This window comes from Crotalus tigris, unplaced genomic scaffold, assembly GCF_016545835.1.
Source record: "Crotalus tigris isolate CLP2741 ecotype Arizona unplaced genomic scaffold, ASM1654583v1 scf7180000017987.690289119674:8195010, whole genome shotgun sequence".
Classification (NCBI taxonomy): domain Eukaryota; kingdom Metazoa; phylum Chordata; class Lepidosauria; order Squamata; family Viperidae; genus Crotalus; species Crotalus tigris.
Genome location: NW_024096758.1, coordinates 5,880,788 through 5,901,223, shown reverse-complemented (window position 1 = coordinate 5,901,223; position 20,436 = coordinate 5,880,788). Strand labels below are relative to the sequence as shown.

At 42.7% G+C, this 20,436-nt stretch overlaps 1 protein-coding gene across 5 annotated transcripts; it reads right to left on the bottom strand.

Moving 5' to 3' along the window:
• Positions 1 to 1,267: 1,267 nt before the first annotated feature.
• On the bottom strand, positions 1,268 to 20,103 carry TEKT1 (tektin 1). Of its 5 annotated transcripts, none has more exons than XM_039346178.1 (9): positions 18,969 to 20,103; positions 18,454 to 18,521; positions 17,438 to 17,645; positions 13,384 to 13,549; positions 8,528 to 8,656; positions 7,634 to 7,777; positions 6,823 to 7,045; positions 4,525 to 4,721; positions 1,268 to 1,552 (listed from the first exon to the last, which is right to left on the bottom strand). In XM_039346178.1, the coding sequence occupies exons 3-9, from the start codon at positions 17,625 to 17,627 to the stop codon at positions 1,393 to 1,395; spliced, it is 1,209 nt and encodes a 402-aa protein (XP_039202112.1). In that variant the 5' UTR covers positions 17,628 to 17,645; positions 18,454 to 18,521; positions 18,969 to 20,103; the 3' UTR covers positions 1,268 to 1,392. The 5 variants fall into 5 exon arrangements, with proteins under 5 accessions (XP_039202112.1, XP_039202109.1, XP_039202113.1 ...); XM_039346175.1 differs by lacking the exon at positions 18,969 to 20,103 and adding an exon at positions 18,884 to 18,957; XM_039346179.1 differs by lacking the exon at positions 18,454 to 18,521.
• Positions 20,104 to 20,436: the final 333 nt, after the last annotated feature.

Genomic DNA, 20,436 nt, shown 5'->3' with positions numbered 1-20,436 from the left:
CCAGGGTCATGTAGTCTCCATGGGCGACTTTCCCCAGCCGGCTTCCCACAAACTTAATTGGGCAAGCTGAATTTGCTTAACCACTGCAGTGATTCACTAAATAACCGTGGGGGGAAAAGGTCACAAAATCAGGTGTGACTCACTTAACAACTGCCTTGCAACAGAAATTCTGATCCCAATTGTGTCATAAGTCGAGGACTATCTGTGTGCTGGACCAGTTAGCTTAAGAACTGTGTTAGAGTATTTAGCATTTACAGGGTTAATGTTGTATCATTGAGAGAACTGTATGTAAGAACATGTAGCATTTAAAAGATTAAATGCCGTTTCCTTAAGAGATGGCTTCTGGGTAATGTAGTTCAGTGTTAATCCTACAGCTTATCTAGACAGTGAGAGGAGTTAAAAAGTTATTGCAGGACATCCTGTTACGTGTCAAGGTTATAACATCCCTTTGTGTAACCAAGCATGTGCATGCATAGATGGCATCTGTAACCATGCTCAGCTGATATGGAGAATTACCATTTTTCTACCTACGCAAAATGGACAGATATGCAAAGACCGGACACATCTACAGCATAGTAAGTTTCTGCTTAGAATTCCTGGGCAATAAATATTTGTGTAAAATCATTTTTGTTGAGTTTATGCTGTCTGGACCAGAACTACAAGGCATCTTAGTTCAGGTTCCAGAATAATCTGTATAAGCTATGGGAGTCATTGCCTAAAGAATATCCACATTTTAAAAATTAGCCCAAGTGTTACCGGTAGAAGTCGCTTAACACTGCACAGAATTATGCAGGGGTCTTTGAGGGAAAGGAGGGAGAGAAAAAAGTCAAGATGGCATGGATGATCATTGGGTCGAAGTCACCAACTTTTATGATCACTGTCATCTCCTGTGAATATCCCTGGTATCCTTTTTGATCTTATGTCTCATTGGATGAATGATCGTGTGACCTGGATGGGGCTGTCAATTAGTAATCAGGGTCAGAATCTCAGGGTGGGTGACTCTAGCCTCCACTTTATCCCCCATTTTAGTCTATTCTAAAGGTTATTTTTTAAAAAAAATCTGTTTTCTGCCTGAAGAGGACAGAACATTTACAAATCCTATGAAAGCCAAGTGTTGAATCAGCACTCCCCTTGAGTTTTTAAAATTTCTGCACTAAAGATACTAGTTCAAATCCTACTTGTTTCCTTTCCAGCCATCACTTGCACCCTAGTCCTCTGTCACAGGGATTACGCCCCCCCCCCAAGAGCTTCTGATGAAGTTGGGCTCTGAAGTTTCACTAATTTATTCAGGGCAGATGTTTGACTTCTATAAAAGATTTTTGAAAGTTTAAGCCAATGTTTCAAGATCTATTCGTAGGGTCCAGCCAGCAGAGATTCTGCCAGCGTCGTGGATCAGAACTTATTGATGGAAATGGACTCTCTCATCTGCATGCAGAGCACTTCATCAATGTAAAGTGTATTTGCTTTGACTTCAATCTCTTCCTCCAGAGAGAGCTGCCGGCGGTGTAGGCCTTTCAGTTCTATTTCAGCCTGAGCCAGTGTGTCCTTCAGCCTAAGGGAGAAACGGGGGGGGGGAAAAAGGTGAAGGCTACTACTTTCTAGAGCAGACATGTCAAACACAAGGCTCAGAGGCCGGATGCGGCCTGCGAAGTGGTTTCATGTGGCCCGCGAAGCCATCCTGGAAACAGTGAGGGAACGGCCCCCGTTACCTTGGCTCTGGCTCAGGCCAGCCGGGAGCCAATGTATAATTTTGTGGTGCCCATCTTGGCACTTGCCCTGGTGGACCATTCCTTGGCACTTGCCCTGGTCCCACCCCCTTCTGCCAGAGACCCTCAGATCTGTCCCATTCCTGCCCAGGCCCCCACAGGCACCCTTGACGCGAATGATGTAGAACTGGCCACACCCACCCAGTAGGCTGCATCCACTCTGGCCACACCCAGCTGGCCCCCCCAAGGGCAACCACAATGCTGATGCGGCCCTCAATGAAATTTGACTTTGACACCCCTGGGCTAGAGTTTGGCAAGCCTCTCCAGGGCTTTCAGTCAAACAAATCACGACAATCTTCTGATTGTATGCTCTGGTCTGGCCCTGCTTCCATGTTAGTATGTCATAAAAGGTGGGTGTCCAAAGAAAGTAGGTTTAGTTCCGAAGAGATTCTGGTTGGCACTAAATTATCTCCTGCAGGGAAGTAACTCCTTGGATTTCCAGGCACAGAGTCTTTGGTATTTGCCTTGCTCGGTTATCAGGGATTCTTTTGATCCGCAGCCTCCAAGGAAGTAGATAGTGGCTGTCTCAGTTGTCTTTTGATACCTGTTGGTTGGATCCCTGCCCTCCCAACTTGTAGGGAAAGCAGGCAGGAGGTGGCCATGTGAATATGAACAATTGGTAATGCCTTATTGCAGAAGGGGGAGCTTTTAGCAACCTTGAAAGAAGTTGTGGTATGCCCCCCCCCATAGAGGGAATTTGTGGAACCATTAGCATTAGAGAACAACCAACCAGTCAACAGCCTTCCCTAAAAAAAGAACTGGTGATGGACCAACCTCACAGCACCTAGAGGAATCAGATTATCAGGATTCAGGCCAAGAGATGACATTGGTCACAATCTTAAATGATCTGTGTTGTAACTCGGATAAATGTACCCCTCCTGATCTTAATAGACTTTGTAATGGCTTTTGAGACTACCAGCCATGGTGCGCTTTTTTGGCCCAATTGCAAGAGTAGGGCATTGGAAGTGTTATTTCATAATGGTTCCACTCTTTGCTTAGTGGGTAGTCTCTATGTTGAGAGGGAAGAGAGGTTGGCCTAGTAGCCTATGATTTATGAGATGCTGGAGTTCGTCCTATCCACCCTGCTTTTTGACAACTTTATGAAGCTACCGAGACAGGTCACCCAAAGATTTGGGGTACTCAGTTGTACATTGCCACTCTGAGCTGGGGAGTGGGAGGGAGAGAAATTCTCTTTCCTGCTGTCTGGAAGCTATCTAGATCTGAATGGGAAAGAACAGCCTGAAGTTGAATCCTGACAATTTGTTGTCAATACACGAGGTGCCCTGTTATCAAATTCCTCTGATAGACAGTCAAGTTCGCAACTTAGGGGTGTTTCTAGACTTGGCTTTCTACTCCGCAACTAGAAATCATGGACAGGGAAACCTGGCTACAATAAATCATAATCTTATCACCACTCATTTGGACTACTGTAATGCACTCTGCTGAGGGCTGCCCTTAGAGAATATTCAGATACTACATTTGGTCCAAAATGTAGCAGCCTGCATCTTTTATGTCTTGATGCCCAGGCACCTTTAGGACCAGCTACTCCCATTATCAGCCTATCCAATTCACTCTATCAGGAAGAAACTATTGCAAATCCCTCACTTTTGACAGGTTTGCAAGCATGGTGGCACTGGTTTTTTTTTTTACTGCAAACCCTATTAATACATTAATGTATGGTTTACTTGAACATTGTTTACAGAACTAAATCAAGTGTCTTAGTTGCTGTGTTTAGTGAGGTTAGATACCTAACAGTTGCAAATGTATGTACAAACCCTAGTTAATTTGTTATTTAATGGGGTTTGCATACCCAGCTTACTTAATGTTCGAAATATGGGCAAGCCCAGAAAATGGTTAATTGAATAACCAAATTAAGCATATTCCATGAATGTAGTCACAAGCTACAAACTAGCCAACCACATTTTAATCTAGCACTGTGAAACCAAGAAATGGTTGTATTTACACAGCAAGCGTAATCTGGCTACCAAATGGATCCCATCAATACACTGAAAGATAAACCAATCCATAGGCTAGGTTTGCACAACAGGCTAAGCCACAAATATCTACTTTAACATTACTCAAGCTTGGCCTATTGTACAAATGCACCTGTGAAACCTTTACCCAACATCATTAAGCTTGTAATATGAACATGGCTTTATGGTAATCAGTCTGCTCGTGTATATCATGTATTCCTGCTTGCCAGAATGGCAGGCAAATAAATGCCTCCCAACTCAGCTGCTAGAAGCACCTGCTCAGTCTCAATTGGTCTCATTTGGATTGCTGAGATTCCTATTAGCATTGCTTGAGTATCTTAAGTTTCCATTTAGAGCCAGAATTAGAAGCCTAAGGAGAAAAATCATTCCCTAGGACTTAGAATGCTATACACTTTCCCAGAGTTTAATTCTGGGAAATCAAGACTCCCTCTGTTTAAATTCTTTGTCCATAGAAGAGCCACCAACTGCTCTGATCGCCCCCATGAAGCAGCCCCACCTTCACTTCTACTAGAGAGAAGTTAGTCCACAAATCCATTGAAATCTTTGACCAAAAGGGGGAGAATTAGGTCTACAATTAAGACAAATGATGGACCAACCAAAGGATCGATCACAAAATGAAATTAAACACATCCATTGCACGTACAGGTTTTACAGAACAGGGATCTCACACTTTTTCCTGCTCCTCCCTCACCCCAGAAAGTTACTAACTTCCTGGGACAACCCCAGATTTGACTAAGGCTCTGTGGCTTCTGTGTTGTACTTGCCTCTGGATATTATGGCAGATTTCCTGCACTTCACTCATGAGTCGATACTGCACCATGTCTCGGCAAAGCTCTACATTTGGACGGTGAGTCCGGGTATCCAGGCGAGTTTGGGCCACCTTGACTGGCCCCTCCTTATCCAGGATGGCTTTCTTCAGAGCATCAATATTTTTTGTCTGAGAATTGATCTCCTCCATCACCTTCAAATACAGACACAACCAAGAGAGGAACACATTTCATTAGATCCCTTTAACGTCTAATGGCTGTCTATATAAGAATAACAAGCCTAGTTCATTTTAAGTCTTGGCTTTATTCTTTTTAAACTGTTTAGTTAGTTAACTAGCTGGGGTTAGTTAGTTTTTTAGCTTTGCATTCTGTGTGAATACACCCTGCTTGGTTAGCTTGATTTAATGAACTGCAAACGTGAGAATCACCTTAATTCAGTAACCAAGTTGAATATATTATGCAGACTCAGTTAGGATTCTTAAAGGCTTAAGGGAGACGAGTCAAGGAGGGGTTATTGAGCAGGAAATGCCTGCAGAGACTCTTGGACTCTCCCCCCTGTCCTCACCATTTTTTCCACAATTTTTTAAAGCTTGTTCAGAGGAGGAATATTTGCAACTACTTCCTGGGCTGATGAATTAGGCTTCTTCTGAGGAAGCCTCTCCTGTGTCAGCCAGATAGAAAGAACAACTTTCATTCAACTGCAAGCAGTTTCTCTGCGTGTAGGAAACCAGGAGTTCTGCAGCTCAGTTGGGAAACAGGTTTTCTGCCCAATATTCTGAACAGCTGTTTCAGTGATTCAGAACAATATTGAAACCAAAGCTTGGTGCCTGGCAACTATGGAACTGACTTCTTTCCTTCAAAGGCTCAGAATTGGACATAACGTAGGACCACAACTACAAGGCAATTCCCTAATCCACAAGTGAATATTGCTTAAATGTTCCTAATGAGAGTTTTTCTCAAGTCTTCTGGAAGTGCCAAAGATTAAAATAAGAAAATTATCCATCAAAGACTGGCACCTTTTCATTAGCTGTTAATTAAATAAATAATACTGTGAAGGTGGGGGAGAATGACAGAAACAATTTTCCAGGTATCCATCCTTTTTAGGTTTTCTGGGGAGCATAGGTTCTTACATTTATGACTGCTGCAGCATCGCTACACTCATGTGACCTAATTTGGGCACTTGGCAACTGTCATATATTTATGGTGGTTGCAGCATCCCAGGGTCACACGACCACCACTTGTGACCTTCCCAGCCAGCTTTCAACAAATAGTCAAAAAGGCAAAGCTGGATTCATTTAACCACCAGACAATTCATTTAATGATTACAACAAAAAAGGTTGTAAAATTGGTCATGGTCATGTGATGACTCATTTAATAAACACACTGCTTAGAAAATCTGATCCCAATTGTAAGTCTCAAGTAAATCAAGGACTACCTGTATCAGAAGGCTATCAAAATTTTACACCTGTGATAATTTTGAAGGATTATAGTAATTCTTCCGGTCCTGCACGCCGCTCAGCAGTTGAGGGGTTCGGGACTCCGTGCCCTCCAGCTGAGTTTCTTCCCATTAGGGGACCCTAAATGGGCCAGAAGCCACCCCAGAGAGGTGGCAATGAAGGAAGGAAGTCCCGGGGACCTCGGAGAGATTTAAATATTTAAATGTAATTAACTCGGAGAAAATTGTAACCAGTAAAAATGTTTAGAACACTGTGGGAAAAATAAATGTAAACAAGAACTGTAAACAGTATATACGATGAGACACCCAGAATGATTAGATAGAAAAGGAATACTATATTGTTGTGATTACTATTTGTAGAAATATTAGAAAACTTTTATACTTAATTACCATTTATTAAAATAATAAGAATTGTATTAACTTAAGGTTGGTAAAAGAGAACACTATGGGAAAAAGAGGAAATCATGTAAAATTATCATATGGATTATAGATTATAGAATTTAATTGTTAGTGAATATTTGCTAAATGTAAACCCAGACAATGCACTGTCTACCAAATATTATGGTGATTATGTTAAAAATTAATAAAACATATTTTTTTTAAAAGTAATTCTTAAAATGGCAGAAAACAGCGATAGCTGCTTCCTTTTGTGGTCATGTGTAAATGATATCACATATGAGTAATGCTCCAGATTTTAGCAGATCTGGCTCTATGTTATAAAAGTTACAATTCATTCAGTGCATGGAGGGTAGATGCCAACCTTACAACTAGGATGGAGGTGTGTTCTTCCCTCTCTTTTTATTTCTCATACCAAAGTTGGGTACCCCTCCAATATTTACCTTTGCCAAGTGCATTTCTAATTTGTTCTTGCCATCCTTGGTTTCCTTCACCCTATTCTGGAATGCAATGTTTACTGTCCTGTTTTGCTTGCGCATGTCACTTGCAGTCTGGGACAAAATGCTGTCAATCAAGGCTCTGAGGGCCAGAGAATTGTTTCGCTGTTTGTCAGCTTTTTCAACATTTGTGTTGGAGAAATCCATCCATTGTTCAGGACTCACTGAGCTGTCCAAAAAACAAGAGAAAAAAAATTGACTCCCACATGCAACCCTACGTATTCAGTGTTGGGAGAAAGTATGGGAATCATTGTGAAATGTTCAAATCTTGGAGGGAAGAATCACAATCAACGATGTCCATAGGGTGGGTGTGCATGGTGGTCACGACCATGCAATCAAAGTCCTGTCATCAAATATGAAGAAAATAATACAATACCAAGTATTCTGGGTGTTAGTTATGGCTCTATGAGGCAATAAGGGAAAAAAGATAGATTGATGGAACATTTCTGAAGAAGCTTCTTGGATGAAAAGTGAAACATCTTTAAGGAAAAACAAAGAAAGTCCAGTTGCCTTTTGAAAAAGCATCTTTGGGACAATCATGACTTGGATGACTGAGAATCTCCATAGACATTGACATTGGTGGAGCATGAACCCAAATGAGCTTCCCTCGTGCTATTCTCATCTGTAGCACCATCAACTGCCCAGGTCCTTTCCAAGTTTGGCCTTTGTGGAAATGAACCATGGTTACAGAAGAGCCCCTGTGTCCCAATGACAGGTTTTCCTGGTTCTCCCACTCATTTCCCTATATGACACTTACTTCTCCTCAACCTTCACAACATTTTGGGCATATCCAATATCAGTGGAGTTGTTGGTCAGATTGGAGCAATAGTTGTCAATTGTGAAGGCTGTGAATTTATCCTTCAGATCCTGTTCAAGATTGTATTTCGCCGTGCGATTAAGCCTGAAAGAGGAAAAAGCCTTTGGGAAGAGAATAAATAAAAAGCTGTCCAGCCATACAGTTCTAAAATGCAGATTACACGTGTATCAAAAGACTCAATATAGCACAGTTGATATATTAGACAAGTATTGTGCATGCTACAAACTCCATGGAACAGAACATCAGATTTACAAAGAAGCCTTCTTATTTCTTCACAATTTTTGCTGTAGAATGAAGAGACCAGCTCATATTCCTCCTGCATATGTCTGTAAGAGAAGGGCAGGCAGAGTTGGAGGGCAGCGTTAAATGTATCATCAGTTTAGAGTCCTTGCATTGCCACAAGACACCCAAGTCCAGTCCTCCCTTGAATTCCATTGGACCTTATCTAGCACCAATTTAATGCTGGTGGTTAGTTGACCAGATTCTCGTGTATAGGCTTCAATGAATTGTTTATGCTGCAACCTTATGAATCGTACTGATTCTTTGCATCTGACATTGTCAAATGCACAATCCACCCAATGTCATTGTCTGGAAATTAGTGAAGACTTTGTTCAATTGTACCTGAGAAGTTTTACATGCAGAATAGTTGCTGTTCCATTGAGTTATAGTCTTAACACCCAAGACTACATACCTATTCCACTATACTCTGTGGAATTAACAGCTTTATTCATACTGCATCACACTTTAGGTTCTTTCCTATTGCCCATATCATCTCCAGAATTTCCACAGCTTTCTGTTTTTTTTTTTCTTTTCAGCCTTTTCCTTTTTCTATACCTGAGTTGCTCATCGGTTTGCTCCAGTGTACGTTCAAGCAAAGCGACAACTCCCTGGAAGACCTCAACTTCCTTGATCAGCTCCCGTTCCACTTCATCATGGACTAAGTCAATACCAACCCGCCTTTCCCTGAAACAAAAACAAAAATTCTTTTGGGGGTTTGTTTGTTTTTTGGCACAACAGGAAATCCTGACTCTGGGGGTATATTGTTTGCCAAATAATCAAGCAACATTTTATTGTTGTCAGCTGCCATGGTGAAACAGGTGGCAAATAAATTTCACAAATTAAAAAATATATAATAATAAATAAAGGCCCATACACAGAAAATTAATTTAAAAAATCTCAACCACTAGAGCCTACTTCTTACCATACCTGAACAACAGGAATTTGGGCAGGAATTTGTGTATTTATTATATTTTTATATCACTATACTTCCCAAGGATTCACAGTTATGTACAACTAAAATCTAAGTATGTTATCATAACTCAAAGGTCAATATAATTCAAAACCAATAGAATCATATAAAGTCGTGACAACAGAACTAAAACTAATATAAATAGGCATGAATGGATGTCAGTCAATGCTCTGCTGAATAGCTGTTTTCAGAACTTTCCTGTAAGATCCTTGCTGGATCTCTGATGGGAAGCTGCTTCAAAAGAAGAACCAAAAGACACTAATTTGTCATTTTTCCCCAAATTACTTTTGGCAGAAGAACCTACATCATACCCCATCAGAAGATAGACAGCATTTTAGGTCAGTATCAACATTTTGAATTGTATCCAAAAGCCTACTGGGAAACTAATGCAAAGCCCACATCACAGGTATAATACAGGTAATCCTCAACTTACAACCACAATTGAGCCCAACATTTCTCTTGCTAAGTGAGCCAGTTGTTAAGTGAGTTTTGTTCCATTTTACAAACTTTCTTGCCATTAGTGGTTAAGCGAATCACTGCAGTTGTTAAATTAGTAACATGGTTGTTAAGTGACTCTGGCTCCCCATTGACTCTCAGAAGGTCTCAAAAGATGTTCACACGTCCCCAAGACACGGCAGCCATCACAAATATGAGACAGTTGCCAAGCATCTCAGTTTTGATCATGTGACTATGAGGATGCTGCAACGGTCGTCGCCTGCTTACATGTAAACTACTTTACTAGTTTTGTATCACTCAAGGAAGTGTACATAATGCTCTGGCCTCTTATTTTTCCCGAAACAACAGCCATGGGAAATGAGTTGGGCTAAGAGCAAGTGACTGACCCAAAGTCACCTAATTGGCTAGATGACCTCCAAGGTCCCTTCCAACTTTATTATTATTATTATTATACCTAAGGGAAGACTAGAACTTACAGCCTCTCAGTTTCTAGTCCAGCACCTTCACCATTATACTAAACTGGTTCTTTGCACCAATTATGTTTTCTGAAGAGTCTTCAGAGGCCATTCTAGCTGATCTTGAAAAAAAACCCACATACTTAATTTTAGCCTAAATACTTTAGGTTGGATCTGGTTAGTACTTACAATGGAGACTAGCAAAAAATCTTAAAACAATAGGTTAAACTGTAAAGTTTAAAAAATCCCAGAGGGAAACAATGGCAGACATGGAAAATAACATAATTATGTTAATCTTGCTATTAGGAGCTGAACACAACTGGAGGAAGACTTATACAGATGGTTCTCAACTTTGATGTTCCTTCAATATGTGGACTTTAATCTGGAGAATTCTCAGCAATAGCTAAGAAGGCTGGGAAATTCTAGGAATTCATATATCTGGAGGGTACCTAGGTGAAAAAAACAATCCTATATTCTTCTCCAAGATTTTCCAATGTCAAAATCCTCCCAAAATGTAAAATGTTACAATGTCCTTTATAACTATTATTATTGTTGTTGCTGTGTTGTTAAATTTATTGCCACCCACCTCACAGATTGACGTGACTCTGTTCCCTTCAAGGTAGATTGTTACTCAAATAAAACTTTTATACTTTTCTTACTGTCACAGAGGAACTCTTAATTAGCTTTTTATCCCATCCCCATGAAGAAGTTGATCAAGAGACAGTTCAGAAGTAATTCCTCAAGTGTGCTAAACATGTAATAGTAAAATGGGTGCTGGATGGAGAGTATTTCTAGTTAAAAATGCATATATAGACAAAAGATGTCCATTTTCAAGAAAAGGCCTAATGCAGGTGCATCCTCTAAGAAGCAGAAAAGAAACTTGAAGAGGATAGGATAATAAAATATAATAAATAACTGAATCTTAATTAATAAATATCAGTGTAATTACAGGCAGTCAGTTCTTCACCCATTTCTTTTCAAGGTAGAGACTGGGACTCTTTTGAGAATGATCTTCAGCTCCAGAATCCCTAAAATAGAGTCAGCTACTCTTTTTGCAAAATTCAATATCCTGCAAACTCCTACGCTTTTTCATTTGCAGCATCCATAATTCCACACAAAATGTTACCTAAGCCTTCTTTAGGCTTAGACTTTTTCATTAGTATGGACTCGTAAAGTAGAGCACACTGAATAACTGCAGTGATTCACTTAACAACTGCAGCAATAAAGGCCCTAAAATGGGGCACAACTCACTTAATATCTGTCTTGCTTAGCAAAAGAAATGTTGGGCATAAGTCAAGGACTGCCTGTAATATGAACCCAGCTTATCAGACCAGCTTAGGATTTCATATATGGTGCAAACCTATTATGTTGTGCAAACATAATATATATACCTTAATTGAAGTCCAACATCTCCCTTAATACTTATGTATTGGTCACAACAGTTCTGTAATATTTAGAAAGGGCTTTCCCAGCCCTACCTAGCTAGACCAGAGGTTAGGCCAAGATCTTCTACATACAAAGCAGATGTTCCACTACTTAGCTCAGACATGTCAAACACAAGGCCCAGGGGCCGGATGCAGCCCATGACGTAGTTTCATGTGGTCCGCAAAGTCATCCTGGAAACAGTGAGGGAACAGCCCCCGCTGCCTTGGCCCCGGCCCTGGCCACCCAGGAGCCAATGGACAATTTTGTGGTGGCCATCTATGCTGAAACACATTCAGTCTTAGCTCCACAAGGTCGTCTGGAAACAGTAAGGGACCGGCCCCTGCCACATTGGCCCCGCCCCCTTGGTGCGTGCTGGGGAGGTGTCACCCTTTGTGAGGAATGAAGAAATGCACCATTGCCTGGAAGTGGCCAGCAAATGGCCCTCGCCTACTTCACATATCTGGCTTGATGGGCTCTGGGGGAGGGGTTTCGGCAGGCTCTTCCAGTGGACCATGCCTTGGCGCTTGCCCTGGTCCCACCCCCTTCTGCCAGAGACCCTCAGATCTGTCCCACTCTTGCCCAGACCCCCGCAGGTCCCCTTGACGCGAACAATGTAGAGCTGGGCATGCCCACCCAGTAGGCCACACCCACTCCAGCCATGCCCACCCAGTAGGCCGTGCCCACCCTGGCCACACCTACCCGCCCCCCCCTGAGGACAACCGCAATGCTGATGCGGCCCTCAATGAAATTGAGCTTGACACTCCTGACTTAGCTGTAGAACAAACACATCATAGGAGCAGTGGTGGGATTCAGCCAGTTCACACCACTTTGGCAGAACCAGTAGCTAATTTTTTGCTGCCCACGCCCAGAATGGACTTCCGGAAGCAGCATCCACACAGAGACCCGGTTGTTCACATATTTGAATCCCACCACTACATAGGAGATATACGAGTAGGAAGGTACATTAGAGATCATTTCCTCCAATTCTCTATTCGGTGCAGAAATCCACTACTTCCGCTTCCCCACAGATGGCGAGCTAGCCTTTGTTTAAACATGTCCAATGTAGAAGCCCAACATCTCCTGAGGCAGTCTGTTCCATTGCCAATTCTTGTCATAAGGAAATTTTATTTGATGTTCAATTTGAAATATACTACAGATAGCCCTTGACCTATGACCACAGTTGAGCTCAAAATTTCTATTAAATAAGCAAGACAGTTTTTAAGTGAATTTTGCCCCATTTTACGACCTTTCCTGCCACACTTGTTAAGTAAATCACCGCAGTTGTTAATTTAGTAATATGGTTGTTAAGTGAATCTGGCTTCCCTGTTGACTTTGCTTGTCAGAAGGTCCCGAAATTTGATCACATGACCCTAGGACACTGCAATGATCATAAATACATGCCAGTTGTCAAGTGTCCAAATTCTGATTATATGTCCATGGGGATGCTGCAATGGTCGTAAGTTTGAAAAACGGTCATAAGTCACTTTTTTCAGTGCCATTCTAACTTTGAACGGTCGCTAAATGAATTATTGAAAGTCAAGGACTACCTGTGTCATTTATCAATAGAAAGAGTTAGAAGTGACCTTAGAGGTCACCGTATTTAACCCCTACTGCAGGATCTACTAACTAGAGCATCTCTGACATGACCCTGCAGTCTCTGATGTAAAAGAGAACTCTCCACTTCATATGGCAGCCAGGTCCACTGGTTAATGATTTAGGGTTCAGAAAGTTAATTTAAACCTACTGTTTGTCCTGTCACAAGGAATAACTCCAAGTCTTCTCCTTCTCCTTCCTTAGAGAGGGCTGTAAAGCACTGTGAAGCAGTATATAAGTCTAAGTAGTATTGCTAGGTTATGGTGACAGCTCTTCAGAAACTTGAAGATCACCACTCTCTTTTCTAGACTAAATATTTGCAAGTCTCCAGTTATTTCTCGTAACATTTTTTCCTGCCAGCTACTATGAGTGACTCAAGACCTTTTCTCCCAGCTAACCAGTCATGATGACATTACAGAGTTTTTCTTAATCCAGACAAGTTTATCCCACCTGCCTCCAGCAAGTAGAAACTGAAGTAGCCTCTCAAGTCCAAAAATAAATAATCCTCTCACCGATTTAAGAGACACTCCTGAGCAGTGAAAAGTGGTTCTTTGCAGCCCTCCAGAGCTTTTTCCAGCCTTGTTTTGAATGACAAAAGCACTTCAGTCTCCTTCACAATCTGGTCAAGCTTGTCATCCAACTGCTGCTTCCAGAATTTTATCTCCTCAAGTCTCTGTTCTGCAGAAGTGAGAATACTCAATCACCCCAAGGTAGAGGAAAGCAGCATCCAAGTCCAACAGCAGCTAGATCTCAGGGCTTCATCCAAAAGGAAAATTTGATGACAGACAATGTGGATGAAGCTCAAGTGAATGATGCCTTCAATTCAAGGGCTGAGTTCACACAGTACTGAATCAACCCATTTTGGGGGGTTGCGCAATATATTGAACCATAACTTAGTCAAAAAGTCTGGGTTTGCATTGCATGATGAGACACAAAACTCTAAAACTGTAAACTGTATATTTTACGAATGCATCTGTTACATCTTTACCTTACCTGCTTAGGCATCTTGGGTAGACATATTAATCTCCATACATTGCAAGGGGTAATTGCTATATCTGCACATTTATCTCACAGCTCAATATTTAAGTTGGTTTAGAAGAGTGATGGACAACCAGAGTCATGCATGCACTTTCCCCAAGCCCATTTTTGCAGCCCAATATTGTATTGCTAAAATGTGTTGACTAAATGGCACTCTCCAGCAGAATAAAAATTGACACTGTCAAATGAGCATGTTAACACATGTTTTTCCAGTTTAAACAATCTCCAACCCCTTTCCTTCCAGGGACAAAAAATTCATCCTTGCATCATTGTCATGGGACAACTACCCATGCCTTCTGCGGCTCTTAAATGTTAGAAACAGGATGAAGAAACAAACATACATTAATGTGACAGACACACCCCACAGATCAGGTCCTTTCAGCAGGCATGGACAACCCCAACTGGCATGCAGCCTCCGAGACTCCCTTTGAGGGTCCCTGGATCCCACAGCCATTCTAGCATGGGCGAGACCAGATCTTTTTAATGATTTGTTTAAAAGATTTCTATGCCCACCCATCTGAAACAATTCTGGATAGCCCACAACAGTAAAACCAGTAACATTAAAACAGAAACACAAAACAATCAAACTAAAACAAGAACTTTGCAGCTTAATCATCCCTAAGGATGTCTCATAGCAAGCTCCAATTACTCTCCTTCCAGACTTTCTATTTTGGGGTGAAGTTGGAGGATTCAGGGAGCCGACTAGGTGGTTCCGCCCTAGGCGCCTAATGGACCCAGATCGGTTCCAGGAGGAGCTTGGGGAAATACCTGACTCCCTTGTCCACAACTCGTCCGGGTCCCTGGTTTCGGCCTGGAATGAGGCAGCGTCCGGGGCCCTGGATCGAATTGCGCCTTTGTGACCTCTCTGTGGTGGTGGTCCCCGGAGGGCACCTTGGTTTACTGAAGAGCTCCGGGAGATGAAGCGCCACAAGAGACGTCTAGAGCGACGTTGGAGGGCCAGTAACTCTGAATCTGACCGATCACTATTAAGAGCTATCTTAGGACTTATTTAGTGGCGATAAGAGCGGCAAAGCGTGTTCACTTTTCCGCACTTATTGCGTCCACAGAATCTCGCCCGGCCGCCTTGTTTAGTGTGACCCGCTCCCTTCTTAAAGTGGAGGAGGCGGAGGAACCTTTGCAGGGGAGAGCTGAGGAGTTTGTTCAGTTTCTTTCGGACAAAATCGCTCAGATTCAGAGAGACCTGGACTCCGACTGGGCAGTGCCAACCGAGTTGCCAGGGGCTGGTCTTAGTCATGTTATCTGGAGCGAGTTTGAGCCTGTGACCCCTGATGAAGTGGACAAGGCCGTGAGGGCAATGAATGCCGCCACCTGTTTATTGGACCCGTGCCCCTCTGGCTGGTTTCTGCCAGTAGGGAGGTGACACGAGGCTGGCTCCAGGCGATAATCAATGCCTCCTTGATGGAGGGGTCTTTCCCGCAACCTTTAAAGGAAGCGGTGGTGAGGCCCCTCCTCAAGAAGCCTTCCCTGGACCCAGCTGTTTTGAAGAACTTTCGTCCCGTCTCCAACCTCCCCTTTGTGGGGAAGGTTGTAGAGAAGGTGGTGGCGTCTCAACTCTTGCGATCCTTGGATGAAACCAATTATCTGGACCCTTTTCAATCTGGTTTCAGGCCCGGCTACAGCACTGAGACTGCTTTGGTCGCACTGACCGATGACCTCTGGCGAGCCCGGGATAGGGTTTATTCCTCTATCCTGGTGCTTCTTGACCTCTCAGCGGCTTTCGATACCATCGACCATGGTATCCTTCTGCATCGTCTCGGAGAGGTGGGGGTGGGCGGCACCGTATTGCGGTGGTTCTCCTCCTACCTCTCTGAAAGGTCGCAGTCGGTATTGGCGGGCGGACAGAGATCGACCCCTAGGCGCCTCGATCATGGGGTGCCTCAGGGCTCGGTCCTGTCCCCCCTCCTTTTTAACATCTACATGAAACCGCTGGGTGAGATCATTCGGCGACACGGGGTGAGGTATCATCAGTACGCAGATGATACCCAATTATATATCTCCACCCCGTGTCCTTTCAGTGAAGCAGTCGACGTGATGTGCCGGTGCCTGGAAGATGTGAGGGTCTGGATGGGGGTGAACAGGCTTAGACTCAACCCTGACAAGACCGAGTGGCTCTGGGTCTTGCCTCCCAAAGGCCAACTGGATGGTCCATCTTTAGTCCTGGGGGGGGGCAAATTTACCTCCCTCAGTGCAGGCACGCAACTTGGGTGTCCTCCTGGACTCACAGCTAAATCTGGAACAACATCTATCGGCTGTGGCCAGGGGGACCTTTGCACAGGTTCGCCTAGTGCACCAGTTGCGGCCTTATTTGGACCGGGAGGCTTTACTCACAGTCACTCATGCCCTTGTCACCTCAAGGTGACCGCATTCTGCCGCATAGCTCCCAGAGACCGGTGAGGTCCCCTAGATTGGGCCTCCTTCAGGTCCCGTCGGCCAGACAATGTCGGCTGGCTGGCACTCGGGGAAGGGCCTTTTCTGTGGTGGCTCCGACCTGGTGGAATCAACTTCCCCCCGAGGTTCGAACTACTCCCACCCTGCCGGCCTTTAAGAGAGCCGTTAAAACTCTCCTGTTCCGGCAGGCCTGGTGCTGATGTCCCCGGGGGACCGGGATATGATCGGACTCGCAGTATGACTGTATTATTTATTGTTTTATGATTGTTTTAACTTTGTACGCCGCCCTGAGTCCTTTGGGATTGGGCGCCATATAAATATTTGAAAATAAATAAATAAAACTGATACCTTGTCTTACAGAAATTTACCATGCCCTTTGAAAACTTCCAGTATCAAGCCAATTTTCCCATTTTGTTTTTTAATGCTTAAGATATCTGTTTTGCCCCTCGACCCTTCTCAAATAGAGTTCTTTTTTGGTTTATCCACTCCTGTACATTAAGATATCATTGCCCCATCTCCTGCACTCCTCACCCAGCAATTCCTTACCCTTTGAATTGAACTTATGAACAGTCCTCACACTTATAGCTATAGAGCATCCCCATACAAGCGATCAAAATGTGGGCACTTGGCAACTGGTATATATTTACAAAGGCAGCATCCCAAGGGCATGTGATTGCCATCTGCAATCTTCCTACCTGGCTTTCAACAAGCAAACTCAATGGGGCCATCATAGACACTTAATGACCGCATGCTTCACTTAACAATTGCAGTGATTCACTGTGGCACAAAAAATATCATAAAATCGGGCACAATTCATTTAACAATTTCCTTACCAAATTGGAAATTCTGGTCCTAAATATTGTGGTAGATTGAAGACTACCTGTATTTTCTGGTTGTGAATACTATAATTACAAACAAATTACACACAAGATACTAACACACACACACACACACACACATACACACACGGCAATAATGAAACTTAAAACAAAGCTTTGCATGTTATACAAATACAGATCTTTAACTGACTTGGTTCAAGCATCTTATGCAAACCTAGCCACCCGCTTTCAGACTCATGTACACATACGTCCATATAAATGAATTAATAGCATCCATCACCTATTCTCTTGTTGACATCACTCTGAGACTTCTGAGTGGTTCTCTCAATTTCATCTACCAACCGCTGGCTCTCATCTACCAAGCGTTCCGAACGAGACCGCTGGGCCTCGGCACTACTGTATTGGACCTTGTTAGCAATGTGCCATTCGGGAGGCAGAAACTTAGGAGGTGCTTGTATCAACTTGGCCATTATAGCATCGAGAAGACCCTGGGAAGAGAACAGAAGTTAAGTAAACACTTGGAAATAAAACTGGAAAACAACAACAACAACAACAAAAGTTTAACAGCAGGGAGAATAAACAGAAGTTGATTTTTAAAAAGGTGCATTGCCTAAAAAAACCTAAAGGATCTCCTTCCCCTTCAGCTAGAAACAGTAAGGCTTTAGTTTTATTTCAAAATTATTACAATGGAATGTATATCTTCACAATTCTCCATATCTGGGTATTTATTTCATTTCAATAACTGTCCATCTCAACAAGTGACCCTGAGTGATGAACAGTCTTAAAATACATTAAAACAATTCCAATCACAAATTTAAAATACACAATAGCCGAGGAAAATACAACTGACAATCACTAGCACAGCCAGAAGATAGGATTCTTCACACAGCCCTGAGCACATTTACTGCTTCTTGATTTATTTAAAATGCTGAACTAGAGTCACCCTCCGAACATTTCATATATTCCATTTATGCTTCTTTCTGCTCAGAAGGACATCCTCCAAGTATCAGCACTGAGAAAGATCATATAGCTTACGATGCCATATAACCAAATAGCTCCTTCTGTGGATTCATCCAGAAAAGACAATGGCTACCCAGATCCAAAAATCCTTGAATGCTAAAACAAATTGTTTTGCTAAGTTTTTGCTAAGTTATAGGAAATATTAAGAAGACCAAAATTCATGAAAAGAAAATGAATATTTTAAAAAAATATTTAAAATACTGTTAAAAAAGACATTTGGTTTAGCAGTTAAGGTGCCAGGCTAAGAAACTGGGACACCATGAGTTCTAGTCCTACCTTAAGGCTTGAAGGCTGGCTGGCTACCTTGGGCTAATCACTTTCTCAGCCCAGTCCACCTCACAGGGCTGTTGTTATGAGGAAAACAGGAGGAGGAAGGAATATTAGGTATGTTTGCGACCTTGAGTAATTTATTTAAAAAAATGTATTCAGTCAATAAAAGCCTTGCATCAGATCGAAGAGGGAGAAACTATCCCCTGGAAATAAGCAAGTAAGGGCCAAGTTCACTGCCTTAAGTCAGAAATACAAGAACTGATAGACTTCCAATGCATTTTTCCCAATCAGTACTGTAGCAGCTTCTTGCAAAATCCCCAGAAAGTAAGGGAACTGCTCCGAATCTTACGTGCATGAGGGCATGGGGATTTGTTATATATTCATTATCCCTATTATTAAGAGAGCTGCCCGCCCCATGCAAGCCTGGGGTACCCACCCTTTGGCGGTGATCTCTACAGCAGCTCCTCCGTTCGCGAGTTCGAATCGGGGCGTAGGATAGCGGAAAAGCAGGCACAACAAACCTGTTTCCATGGAAATAGGGCGACGCCTCCTATGGCAACGAGGCAGGCGCTGTAGAACGGAGCCGTGATTGGCTGCTGCTCTTTATAAACCCGTAAGAAAAATGAATGAATGAATAAATCAACAGAGGCGCGAGATCAAGATATTTGAATACGCAAATCCTGATCCCGTCAGCAGCAATTTTAACACAAATGAATCGAAGGTTTAGCCCTGGGTGGATTGATTCGCTGTAGAGATGCAGATAAAGTGGTGAAGGGCGCAAATCCTGCAGCGCAGAAAGCTGAGGGATCCTTTTCTCTGATCTCGCCTTTGATGCGACGGACAAGCAGATTTGCAGGTAGGACTGCCATATCTGGCTGCAAAAATCCGGACGACCAATAGATTTCCAACTCTTCGCTGTCATACTCCGGATCTTTGCAGCAGCCCGAAAAAGAGAGACACTTCGGAGACTAGGAGTCTAAAAGTTTCCTTTGTTTTCAAGTGTGATTTTATCTTGACCTCTCCTCGTTCTTCTGTCAGGAATATTAGGACCTCCTCTCTTCAGAGATTTTATTTCCAAAAATGTTTACTTACTTCAACAACCTTTGCTTCGTTTGGTTACTAGGTTAATCCGTATTTTATATTTGTACGCTTAAATGAATCGTATACAGATCAGTGTCTGGTTTGAATAACAAGATCAAGCTAACAATCATCAGGTTTGGCATATTGTGTGAATGTAATTCCTTGTCTTTAAGCGACTTTCACCCAAATAGGTGACTGACAACATCCCCAATTAGACTGGTTGCCGAGTCCGCAGGGTACTTTGAAAGTTAACAAGCGTGGAACTCGCGCCACACTTAGCCAACATGTGATTGGCTAACTCGTGGTTCTATCAACGAAACAGTCAATGAAAAACGCGGGCTGATGGGTCTTTTCCAATCAGAGATTTAGCTCGATGGTTAATTGGTAGATTGATGCAATCAATCAGAATAGAGCTGGAAGGGACTTTGGAGGTCTTCTAGTTCAGCCCCCTGCTCAAGCAGGAAATTCTTTCCAGTGGTCTGAATTTTTAAAATAACATTATTTCTATTATTTCTATCCCCCCATCCATGAAGTCTAGAAAAGGCTGAAACTTCACCCACACAAATTTGGGAAGGATCAGCCATTCTAATGCTTAGGATATTACATTATCTGACTCCACTCTTTTGATTTGTCACCTTACTATGAATTAGTTTATAAGTTCATGCATTTTGCTCCTGAGAATAAAATAAGGACCAAACGCAAAGCTGCCTTTATTTTATTTGTTTCATGGTGGCCATCTGTACAGCCCCAAGGTAGGAAATTGCCCTGAACAAGCTATTGACCGCAGGGAAAAACCTTGGAAAGAAGTTGATAGGGGTCTGCAGTGGTAGAGTTGTGTGGGCCAGACAGCTAAAAAGCACAAATTCACTCCAAAACACACATACACCTATTCCTGCTGCTTCAGGATAG